The following is an 11,244-nucleotide window of genomic DNA, read 5'->3' on the forward strand; positions in this document are numbered from 1 at the left end:
TCCATGGATTACCTTCGCCCCCCCCCCTCCCCCTCCCCGCTTCTATCCCATCGTTTTTCGAGTTCCCATCGAACCCCACTGCACACACTTCTGACGACTGCGAGGCACACGCAACACATATAGAGGCACACAAACTCTCGCTCCTGCTCCCACCCCCACCACCACCACCACCACCACAGTCCAGCTTGACAGCCTCGTTATTTCCCCCCCCCTCGAATCATCTCTGCCGACTCACCATGGAACGAGTGGAAGCGATGTTGTTTGCGTTGCTGCCCACTCTGAAGCAGCACCAAGTAGGCCACTGGAAACCGGCTGAGGTGGATCAGCTCTGCGCGATGCTCAAAGAATATGGTAAGCAGGAACGTCAGGAGAAGTGCGGCTCGTGCTGCAGCAACGGCACTGCTACTGCCACCGCATTCTCCCCCTCCTCTTCGGGTGCGCTGTCATCATCGCCTCGCGAAGACGGTGACAACATAAGCGAGAACGACACGAATGAAGAGGCGTTCACCAGTGCCGTTGGTGAGGTGGATCGCTGCCTCGATCGCGTGCGCCACTTCCTCAGACGGCGCGTGACGTTTGGCTCTGTTGTGGAACCCACAGTCCCCGCTGGAAATGTTCAGCCGCAGGTACCACAGTCCTGCACGGTCAAAAGTGGCTCCAAGAAGCGGACTCGATCTCCGAGTGAGGAGGTAACATCATCCGCACCGACGCGAAACGGTCTCCACAGCGATGCCGCAGCAGTTGCCACTCCTGTGTACGCAGTGGATGCGTTCCTGTACTTGGAGGAGGACATCGAGAGGCTTGTCGAAGAAAAGAAGTTGGCGCGCGAGTACTGCCGCCGCTGTGGTGGCACTGATATCGGTCTCGCAGAGTTCATTACACACTCTTTCTCTCAAGACCAGCTCGTCTACCTTAGCTGCTTTCTCTTTCCTCATCTTCTGGACGGAGTCGTCACATCTCAGGAGGCACCGCAGCAGTTGTCCATTGCAGACGTCGGCTCCCGGACCGGCATTGTGCTATGGGCCTGCGCCTCTGCGCTACAGTGGGGCCTACTCGCCCCACAGCGGCTTGTGGCCACGGTGGCCGATGCTAGCGACGCTGCACCACACGTGCAGCTCGTTGGCATTGAGCTGGATGCGACGTTCGTCAAGATCTCCAGGGATGTCCTGCGACGCTTCTTTGCGCCACGGCGCCGCCTCGCACCCAAATTGAGCTCGGCTCTGCAGCCCCCCGCGGCGGAAAGTGTCGAACCAAAGCTGGCGGATGTCTCGTCAAACATTCAACTACTAGAGAGCGATTGCTTCGAGGGCACTGCCGCTGCTGCGCTCTCCGACAGCACCCTCGTCGTGCTGCACAACGTTTTCGAGTACTTTTGTCCTTCAGTGGTGGAGCACGCCCGCTGTTGGTTGAAGCTGCGCCGCCTTGTGCACCGCCCTGGGCATCTTCTTGTGACCAGCCCACCTCTAGAAGAAACATTAAGTGCCTTTGATGACGAGGTGTGGCGGCAGGCGTGCCGCCTTGAGTATGGGGACAGCGCAAGAGAGACGACAGCCTCATCGCTGGCATGGTTGGCGTCGTATGTGGAACCAGTGGATACATCCGAGGTGGCATCCGACTTTCTCACGCGGCGCACGCTTTCTAGTGGTGATGGTGGCAGTGACCAAGGCGAGCACGAAAGCGATGGCCATCATCACCATCACGGGTGCGGCTGCGGCCCTTCTCACGGTTGTGACGAAGAGGAAGGAGACGAGGAGAGAGTGAGTGAGGTCGCAGAGGGAATTGAACAGATCCGCGTGTACCGCGTCAAGTAATCTCTACGAGAAGGAGAGGGATGACGTACTGCGCGCACACAACCCTGGGGATAAGAACGCGGGGGTGAGAGAGTGCATGTGCACCTCAGTATTCACATATGCACACAGACACACGGGCTCCACTAGCGCTTTATGACACAGGAGTTGCTGCGTGGGAGCTGAAAAGAAGAAGGGTGGCCTTTTCTACTACTGTAGAAGAGTCTCCTCGGCTCATCTAATGTTTTTTTTTCGGGGCGGGGGGGGGGGGCAACGGGATTTGGCGAAGGTACAACCGAAGGCAAAGAAGAAAAAAAAGGGGGGGCCTTGTACCCATACAGAACGCACGCCATCGTGGCCGCCATCCTCCCTCCCTTTCCCCTCCTCCCCCCTCCCCTGTCTCTCTCAGGCATCTCTAGTAGGTCTGTGTCTGCCCTCTGTTTCCACACGTTTTTTATTTTGTGGTGGGGGGAGGGGCAGAGGAGGAGGTGCGGGTGCATTCCTCTGCAGATGTAATCGATTAAATTTAAAGCCCATTGTCACGTCAAGGGGAAGAAAAAGAATCATACGACTCGTGACCCTCTCCGCCCCATCGCCAGTTGGTGTGTGTGTGTAGGGTCTTGAGTGCATGTCTGTGCATCGCATCACGCCCGCATCGCCAGTTGGTGTGCCTCTTGTTGAACGACCACCACCACTCACCCTAGCCCTAATCTTTCACTCATTTGAAGGGGCGGGGTGAAAAGAGAGAGGACCGTCGTTTAGGAACCGTGAAGTATTTGATGCGCACAAGGCAAACAATAGGAACGCATTCCTGACCCCAGAGGCTCCCCCGAAACCGATCCGAGCACCAGCGTCTCGTCTGTCATCTCTCTCTCTCTCTCTCTCCGTGTGAATCTTTTTTTTTTACCCCTGCCGTGTGTGAGCGTGTTTTTTGTTTCTCTTTTTGTGGTGCGGGGACGGGAGGTCGAGTCATTTGAATTCTCGTCCCTTGCGCCAGTGAGGACGGTCTGATAGACGCCATACATTGGGGAGACAAACATACCTACACCGCTACCCCCTCTGGTACTGCCTTCTATCGTCGCCACCTTCCATCCACCGACCCATCCCGCTGTCCCGTCCCCTCCACTTGGCACCAAAACGAAGCCAGGTCATTCACATACAAGGCATGGCAAAAAAAAAAGAACGAAACGAATAAAAAAGCATAAATGGTCAACTTCTACTTGAGTTTGATGATTATTACCGCCACGACGGTGGGCAAGATTATGCTCTGCTCCGTCGCAGGGATGATCGTCTCGCGGCAGTTCGCTGACCCAGAAAAAACTCTGAAAGGTCTTAGCTACATCGCGACGATGGTGTTCCTGCCATGTCTTCTGTTCACGAACCTGTGTATGAACGTGACGTGGGAGGAGCTGAGCAAGTTCTATTGGGCACCATTGTTCGCGTGTTTGCCGATGGGGCTTGGGTTTCTGTCTTCGATGCTGGTGCGCGTGTTTCTCACTCAAGAGTATCACGTTGTCATCATCCTCGCCAGCACCTTCCAAAATGGTCTCACATTCCCAGCCAGTGTGCTGCTAAACTTGAAGGGCATCGAGTGGTTTAACAACACTGCCGTCGTGGACGCGGAGTCGTACATCTTCCTCTACAACGTGCTCTGCTCTCTGGGGCTGTGGCTCATTGGTGAGCCCATGATCGCCTATGCGAAAGCAAGGGATGTGCAGTCCCGCGAGGTCAGTCGTGAGGAAGCGCTGCTGCCCATGGAGCAGCAGGACGACACAGTTACAGACCTGAACAGCGAAGCCGCCGCCAGTGAGAACTGCAAGCCTTCCTACCTCTGCGCCCCCCCTGCTCACCACGAGGGTGCGGGAGGCGAGGACGGCAAGGTGTCGTCGCCGCGCACGGCGGCAGCGGAGCAGCACCGTACCGCCACTGCACGCGAGCAGCTCAAGTGGTACAGGCCCTCGCAAACGCAGGATAAGCCAATCACGCTACCACGAGGCTGTCCTGCAAGTGCGCTGGATAGCGAGGTGTACATCAGAGATGCAAAGAGGGTTCAGTCGGCGGGGGAACGTCTCAGGCGTCTGGGCTTGGCCGTGTTCAAGTCGTTACAGTCCCCACCGGTGCTCAGCAGCCTCACCGCCATCCTTGTCTCTCTCACACCGCCACTGCGGTGGCTCGCGAAAAGCTGTCTTGGCGAGCCGATCGTCGGGGGCATGTCCGTCATTGGCCACGGTGCTATTCCGTTGCAGCTGCTTGTGCTAGGGTCCTCCATCGCGGCGAATCGACCCAAGGACGACCCTGCATCTCCAACTAGGGTGGTGCAGGCAGAAATGTCCTTCCCCCCCGCATCCGGTACGCCGCCGCGGGACGCCGACGGCGCCGTCATGGACGTCTCCGCGTCGCAGTCTGGAAATCATGCGAACGCGTTTGTGCGCTGGGTCACGTCGAAAGTGCCGCCGCAGATCATCTTCACCTGGTGCACGGTGATAACACGGCTTGTGATAATCCCGAGTGTGTGCTTCCTTACCCTGCACCTCCTCGTCAAGATTGGTCTCATGCCCAATGATAAGCCTTTTTTGCTTGCGATGCTCGTGGCGGTCATGTCACCCTCTGCCATGAACTCAACGCTGATCTGCACCATGCATGACTACCACGCCCGCGACTACGCTCGGATGATATTTTGCATGTACCTCAGCAGCAGCATCACATCCACCCTCTGGCTCTTCCTCTTCATCCTGTACTTGAAAGACTAGGCACACGTTACACTTGATTACCCCCTCCGCCCATAGTCGCGCGTGCGTGTGTGTGTGTGTGTGTGTGTGGCTGTTGGAGTGAAGTCGATGGACTATGCTTCGTCATCGACGGTATCGAAAACGAAAACAGTGGGCGAGAGGGGAGAGAGAGCATGTCGCCCCGAACAGAATAAGAACACAACACGTATAGACACACACACACACACGCACAAATTCCCTTACTAAACCCTCAGAAAATGGAATTCGACGCACGTCTCTCTCATCTCTGCCTCTTTTTTTTTCACGCATTCATCTAATAGGGCGGTGACGTGGGTGCGAAAAAGAAAAAGAGCAACAGATAACAGCAGAAGAACTACAGCTGGATTACCCCCACGCAGGTCCGCTACGTTGTGTCTGCTTAAGTGTCTTGTATTCAAAGCGCTGGGCCTCTTTCTCAGCCCCTCTCTCTCTCTCTATCGATATTGCCTCTGTGCCAGGAATACATGTCTAAAGGCAGACCCACTGTCCTCTATTTTGTTGGGTACGGTTGTCGTTGTCTGGGAGGTACGTGCGTATGTGCCGACAAGATCTACTCTTCCACCGCACGGTGCATCGGGAGTCCCCCTCCTTGAATCGGCACTAGTAGATCAAACATCGCTCCCACCCGCACCACCTGGATGGGCCGGTTCATGACGATAGTCATGTCTACGCTGCGTTATCCCTTCTCCGACATCCCTCCCCCTCCTCTGTTCTAGTTTGGTGGAACACCCACCCACCCACCCCCACCCCCACCCACCCCCAAAAAAAAACGTTTAGATGTGCATGTGGGCGGATTAGCGTGTATACGTGTGGATATCTGAATGGAGACAATCTCTCTGTCGGCGCAGAATCTTTCTTTCCCCTCCCTCAACAGTCCTGAGCCCCACGAGGCGCGTAACCACTACACTTAACCTTTTTGGAGAGGGGAGGCGGGAGGCGGGGTGGTGTGTGACTTGTGTGTGTGTGTGTGTTTGTGTGTTTGTTTGTTTTTTCTCGCACGCCGCAAGAGAAGTGGGAGGAACACATCGCGCCCGTTCACAAATCGCCTCCCCATGATGACCGCCATGGCTGACGCAAGTAGCAGCGTAGAGAATGAAATACGACAAGCGAAGAAAACGCTGGAAACACTCAGTTCGCTTGTCGAGCAAGCCGAGCGCGGTGCCACGGTGGACTATGAGCTAGTCCAGAAACTCACGAAGGAAGCCTCGGACCGCGTTGAGCCTTTGGCGTATGGTACGGTTCACAGCCGCGCCGCCACCACGGTTGTGTCCTTCAGTGGCACCACGCTGCACGCTCGCCCTGGGGCCGGCAGCTCGCAAACCGTTACCCCACTACAACGGAGACGTGCCGAACAGGTGTTGTCGGAGGTACAGCTACTCGAAGGGACACTGCGCCGCTACGCCATGAAGGCACAACAGCAGGCCGCCTACGTATCTAATGTGAAGTCTCTTGTTGGCAACGGTGCTGACGCGCTTCGTCAAAACTACGAATCGATGGACCATCTGGAGCGTGAAAAAAAAAGTCTGCAGTATGCTCGGCAGCGCATGCAGGCAATGGAGTCGGAGAGCCGCGAAGTGCTGGCGGCCTTGCAAGATCAAGGCCGGCGACTTGGCGGCGTAGGCAACAAACTCGGCAATATGCTAGAGACGCTGGGTGTGTCGAACACGACCATTTTACAAATTGTGCGGCGGAACGAAGTCGATGCGTGGTTGGTGTACGGTGGGATTGCACTACTTTTATTCTTCTTGTGGTACCTCTGGTAGTGAAGAGCCTGCTTGCCTTCCTGCCAGATTGTTTTTTTCAGACAAAAACAGTCTTTCATGCGGGAAGGGAAGGGAGGGAAGAGATCCTCACAACTGACTCATCCAACCTCACATGATCATCATGATGATGATCTTTGATGCGCATTCCTCGGCGGATATCTTTGATGTTCAACTCATAATGACGGCTCTCAGCCCCCACCCACACACCTCCTAAACCCTCCCATTTTGTCGCCACCTCTTTTTTTTATTTTTGCGCTGGGAGACCACAAACAGTGGATTACGCACTTTTACATACGGCGCACTCGGCGGGACTCCCCTCTCAGCCTTCGCCCTTCATTCGGCACACACCGGGAAGCGGTGCGCCGCCGCTTCTGTTTTTTTTTGGCTCTCTGTCCGTCAAACGGAGAGGGGGCGTTGTATCTTCGCTGCGCTCGTCTGACTAACCGAGAAATACGAGGGAAAGGGGGGCGGTAAAAAAAACAGTCCTGCAAACGTACCCTCACAGGCTCACCAAGACCATCAAGAAGCACAGCTTCGTCCACCGTTGATGGTCTTCCCCCGTCCCCCCAAGTGTCACCCCCTTCTTGCACCTGCATCTCCCCTGTTTGATTTTCTCTTGTGGTAAGGCCAACCCTCCATGCAGCACGGGGGATGGAGCTTGGTCAGGCACAGCGACCGCGGGCGCCGCTGGAACCATTTAATGACTATGAGCCGCGCCACAAATGCACAGCTTGCTGCGGCCTCCGCTGCGCTGCACTTGCCGGCTCGGCGACCTTCTGCTTCTCCCTTGTCTGCAACGCGTTTGTGCTCGCCGGTCGCGTGACGGACGGACGCGGCTGGCGCGGATTCCTGAACCGGAACACGCTCATCGCCCTTCCTGTCACCGCCATCACCTTCACACATCAGACGCTCCTCTCCGAGTCGCTATGGAGTAAAAACAAGAAAACAGTGATGCAGGTGAACACGCAGTCCGCGCTGTCAAACATGTCGCTCTGGGTCTTGGGCACGGTGCTCTGCACGACCATGTCGCGCCGCTTCCTTCCAGCCCGTAGCAGAACCTATCGTCTTGCCTTGTGGGAGTACCAGCGGGCGCGCCGCGGCTGCGTGAATCCATGGATGCCAACGGTGTTCGGCCGTGTGACAGAGGACCTCGACTGGTGTAACGTTCTGTGGACACTGACCATGTATCACATTCTGTGGGGCATGGTCTCTGTTATGCTGGAGAAGGAGCTTGGTGCACACTACGCCATGTTCTACAGAGATGGACAGTACAGCCGATGGTGCTCACCGCGGTGGAGAGAGTGGCGTGAATTAGAGGTGCGTCGTCGCGTGGACACGGAGCAAGCCGTCGCGCCAAACCGCTGGGGCACATTTGTCACCAACGACAAGTGGCGCACGCGCAACATTTGAATCGATGAGCACCCACACACACCCTTATCTCCTCCCGCCGTAGACATCTTGCGCCAGGAGGTTACGGTTTCCTTCAGCAGCAAAGAGGAGGCCGGGGGGAAAGAGAAAGAAAGAAGGATTGTCCACCCTTGCACCTCTTCCTCACCATCGCGGATACAATGCGTGCTTGCATCCGCCCTCTTCTCAGTCATACCATGGGGAAGACCAACATGCCTACAGGTGAACCCCCCCCACACACAAAAAAAAAGGAAATATGCACACGCTACGTTATGTCATGTTATGTTTGGTGTCTGAAATGCCCCCACCCCCCTCACCCCACCCCACCCCACTCACCCCACCCCACCCCACTCACCCCATCCCCACCCCCTCTCTCGCTCTGAGGCCGATGGAAGCGGGAGGGGAGGGCTGATCCTTCAATGAAGAAGGGGAAACAAAGTGAACACACCTCTTCTCAGCCCAGCAAGAACGCGAGCGCTGGTGCCGCTCCCTTCTCTGTCTAAGCAACTGATCATTTGCTGCACTCCCATTGTGCAATCGCTCGGTGTTTTGCCCTTTACCCTTCCCCCGAAACCGCCCCTCTCATACCTCTTCGCTCCCTGCTGTGCTCTTCTCCCCTCCCCCCCCCCTCCCTCCCTTCCCCACCACCACCACCACTGCACACACGCGCTCGCACACGCTTGACGTTTCCAAAACAACAAATGGACACCTGCAACTATTTTCTTTCCTCTTAAATGATGCCCCGTCTGTTTGTGTCTTTCTGGGTTTAGTATGTCTGCATCACCCCATCGCTCCTTCCCCCCCCCCCCACCCCCCGCCCCTCTCTTGCAACAGTGCTGACCTTCCCCAGTAGTATCTTCGAAAAAAAAAAGAGACAGCGTCTATGTCGGAGGTACTAAAACTAGAGAAGACGCTGCGCAAGCAGGCGGCGTCCGACAACGTCGAGGCATCTAAGATCGCATCGACGGCGGAGCGCATCTTATCCCTGCAGCCGCACCACGCGTACGCAATGCAGTGCAAAGCTGTCGCCCTCCTCCACGCTGGGCGGTTTGCCGCCGCGTTGAGCACGCTGGAAAAACTGCGGAACGAGAATACACACTTCAAAAACACCGTCACCTTTCACCTGCACAAGGCCTACTGTCATTACCGTCTCATGCAATACACCGAGGCCAAAGTGGAGCTGCGAGGACAACCGCTACAGAAGGGACACACATCCACAGCGGTCCGCCATCTGCTGGCCCAGATTCATTATAATCTGGAGGAGTACGCTGAGGCGGCCGCCATGTACGCCGCCCTCCTAGCTGACGGTGCTTACCGAGACGACGTTGAGAAACAGGATCTGCTGATCAACTACACGGCCTCGTTGTCCGCTTGTACACCGGAGAAGGTTGCAGCGGTGGTGCGCGATGACGCGGAGGAGAAGACGCCTGACCTCCTTTTTAACCTTGCCATCGCGCAAATGGAAGCGCAAAACTACGACGAAGCGAGGGCAACTCTCCTCCAAGCAGAACAGCTGTGCGCCGCCACCTTCCCGGGGTGCAAGCTACGCTCTCTCCAAGATGCGCTCGCCGCCGGTAATGAGACGCTGGATACACAGCTGGGGGTCCCGCTTGTGACATCGACGAGCACCAGCAGTGGAAACGCTGTCGAGCACTCGCCGGAGCGCTCGTTTTTCAATGAGGTCAGCAGCAACTGGTTGCAGCAAGCCTACATCGCCTTCATGCGTCACCGCGAACACGACGCGCGCCGCATTGTCGATTTGATTCTCACATACAAGCCGAGCTCTGCCGTCACAAACGCTGTCGCCGCTATTCTGTATACGGCTCTGCAGCGCACGACAGACTTTTTTGACTCGCACCGAAAACTGAAGCTAGCTCAACACGTCAAGGTTGTGTCACGCCTCACATCGAGGCAGCTTATCGCCGTGCAGTACAACACAGCCCTGCTGCAGCTGAACGCCGGGGCACTCGATCGCTGCTCCCGCACAGTGGAGAAAATGGAGAAGGCGCACCCAAACAGCGATCTCACGCACTCGCTGCGACTCGTGCTGGCAGTTCGAGACCTCAAAAAAAAGAAGGCATCGCTAGACAACGCGTGCTTTGTGCAGGAGTGTGTGCGCAACTACGAGGCGGAGGCTATGCGGCGCCAAGATGGGAGCAGCTCGGCGTCAGACAAACGGAAGCGACATAACTTCATGCAACTCATAACGGCGCAGCTCTTCCTTGAGCACGGCGACCTGACACACACTGTGGCAACACTCCAGGCGCTGGACGACGCCACAGTGACGCAGCGTCCCATGGCTGTCATGACGATGGCCGCGTGGATGGTGCAGAGCGGTGACGTCGACGCTGCCATGACGCTGTTGCGTGACCGACTCACCGCAACGGCTGGTGGCTATTCTGCCGCAGTAAAAAAGAGGGTGTTGTTCTGGGCCGTCCACGACCTCGCCATGGCCCGCGGCCTCCACGCCGCTGTCGGGCATCTGCTGCAAGCAACACAGGCCGCTGACGCAAGCCTGCAAAAGGACCATGAGGTAACAGCGCTGCTGGTCATGTGCCTTTCTGAGACCGACCTGGCTGCGGCAAAGCGTGTCATTGGCGTCCTGGACACGGATGCCGCGACGGCGGTGAGCGGCGCTGGCAGAAGCAGTGGTGCCGCGCTATCGGGGAGCGAGATCGAAGCCCTGGTGCGCGAAAATCCTGGTGTTGCTGCCATGAACGAACTGGGTTATCGTCGTGTGACGGCAGTGGATCCGGAGGGGCCGGCCGCTGCTACTGGAGACTGTGTCGCAAGTGGCAGTGGCAGTGGACTTCCGCGCCGCCGACGCCGTCGCCTCTTGCGCCGTCCTGCGAAGAATATGGAGGGAAGGCCCGACCCAGAACGCTGGATTCCCATGTCGATGCGCTCCTACATCAAAGATCTCCCGGTGAGACGTCGGAAGGAGCTGAAGCGGCTGCGTGCCATTGACCAAGAGCAGAAGCGTCGCGCTGCTGCAGCGGCAAGTCAGATGCAAAAAAAGGCTGAGCAGCAACCGCAATAGGAATAGGCCTCCTCCTCTGTCGCCGCGCCGATCTCCGTAGGACGGTGAGGCCACAGCGCATGCAGTACGTAGTCTGCATTACTTTGCTTGGCGTTTGGTGGATGCTGCTCCCTTTGTAATGCATCTCTGCCTCACTCCTGCCCGCCTACCCTCGCACGCCCTGCGTGTTGCGTGTGTGTGTATCCCTATTTTCCCCACTTTTTGCGCGTGTCAACACACCACAGCCTGTGAGAAAAAAAAAGTTTTTTTTTGCTTTTTGTTTGTTTGTTGTTGTTGTCGCGGTGCTGTTTGCTCTCTCCAACCCACCTGGGATGGATGCCGTTATATCACCCCAATAAGCGTGATTGTGCACCAGGCGAACCATCCACAGAAGGGGCAAACATGTTCTGTCAAGTAATGTGCCGCCCTTTTTTCTCTCCCCTCCTCTCCCCTCCCCTCCCCCTGCCTGCTCTTGTAAAGCGCTCCTCTGGGGGGTGGGG

At 56.8% G+C, this 11,244-nt stretch overlaps 5 protein-coding genes across 5 annotated transcripts; all 5 read left to right on the forward strand.

The window, feature by feature from the left end:
- Positions 1 to 236: 236 nt before the first annotated feature.
- On the forward strand, positions 237 to 1,811 carry JKF63_05793 (uncharacterized protein; the record flags this gene model as incomplete). The annotated part of the gene is made up of 1 exon (XM_067901747.1): positions 237 to 1,811. The coding sequence occupies one exon, from the start codon at positions 237 to 239 to the stop codon at positions 1,809 to 1,811; it is 1,575 nt and encodes a 524-aa protein (XP_067757773.1).
- Positions 1,812 to 2,992: 1,181 nt separating this feature from the next.
- Positions 2,993 to 4,537, forward strand: JKF63_05794 (uncharacterized protein; the record flags this gene model as incomplete). Its single annotated transcript, XM_067901748.1, has 1 exon — positions 2,993 to 4,537. One exon carries the CDS (start codon positions 2,993 to 2,995, stop codon positions 4,535 to 4,537), a length of 1,545 nt encoding a protein of 514 aa, XP_067757774.1.
- Positions 4,538 to 5,607: 1,070 nt separating this feature from the next.
- Positions 5,608 to 6,318, forward strand: JKF63_05795 (uncharacterized protein; the record flags this gene model as incomplete). The annotated part of the gene is made up of 1 exon (XM_067901749.1): positions 5,608 to 6,318. One exon carries the CDS (start codon positions 5,608 to 5,610, stop codon positions 6,316 to 6,318), a length of 711 nt encoding a protein of 236 aa, XP_067757775.1.
- Positions 6,319 to 6,969: 651 nt separating this feature from the next.
- Positions 6,970 to 7,728, forward strand: JKF63_05796 (uncharacterized protein; the record flags this gene model as incomplete). Its single annotated transcript, XM_067901750.1, has 1 exon — positions 6,970 to 7,728. One exon carries the CDS (start codon positions 6,970 to 6,972, stop codon positions 7,726 to 7,728), a length of 759 nt encoding a protein of 252 aa, XP_067757776.1.
- Positions 7,729 to 8,608: 880 nt separating this feature from the next.
- JKF63_05797 (uncharacterized protein) lies at positions 8,609 to 10,765 on the forward strand (the record flags this gene model as incomplete). Its single annotated transcript, XM_067901751.1, has 1 exon — positions 8,609 to 10,765. One exon carries the CDS (start codon positions 8,609 to 8,611, stop codon positions 10,763 to 10,765), a length of 2,157 nt encoding a protein of 718 aa, XP_067757777.1.
- Positions 10,766 to 11,244: the final 479 nt, after the last annotated feature.

Source organism: Porcisia hertigi, chromosome 19, assembly GCF_017918235.1.
Source record: "Porcisia hertigi strain C119 chromosome 19, whole genome shotgun sequence".
NCBI classification, from domain to species: Eukaryota; Euglenozoa; class Kinetoplastea; order Trypanosomatida; family Trypanosomatidae; genus Porcisia; species Porcisia hertigi.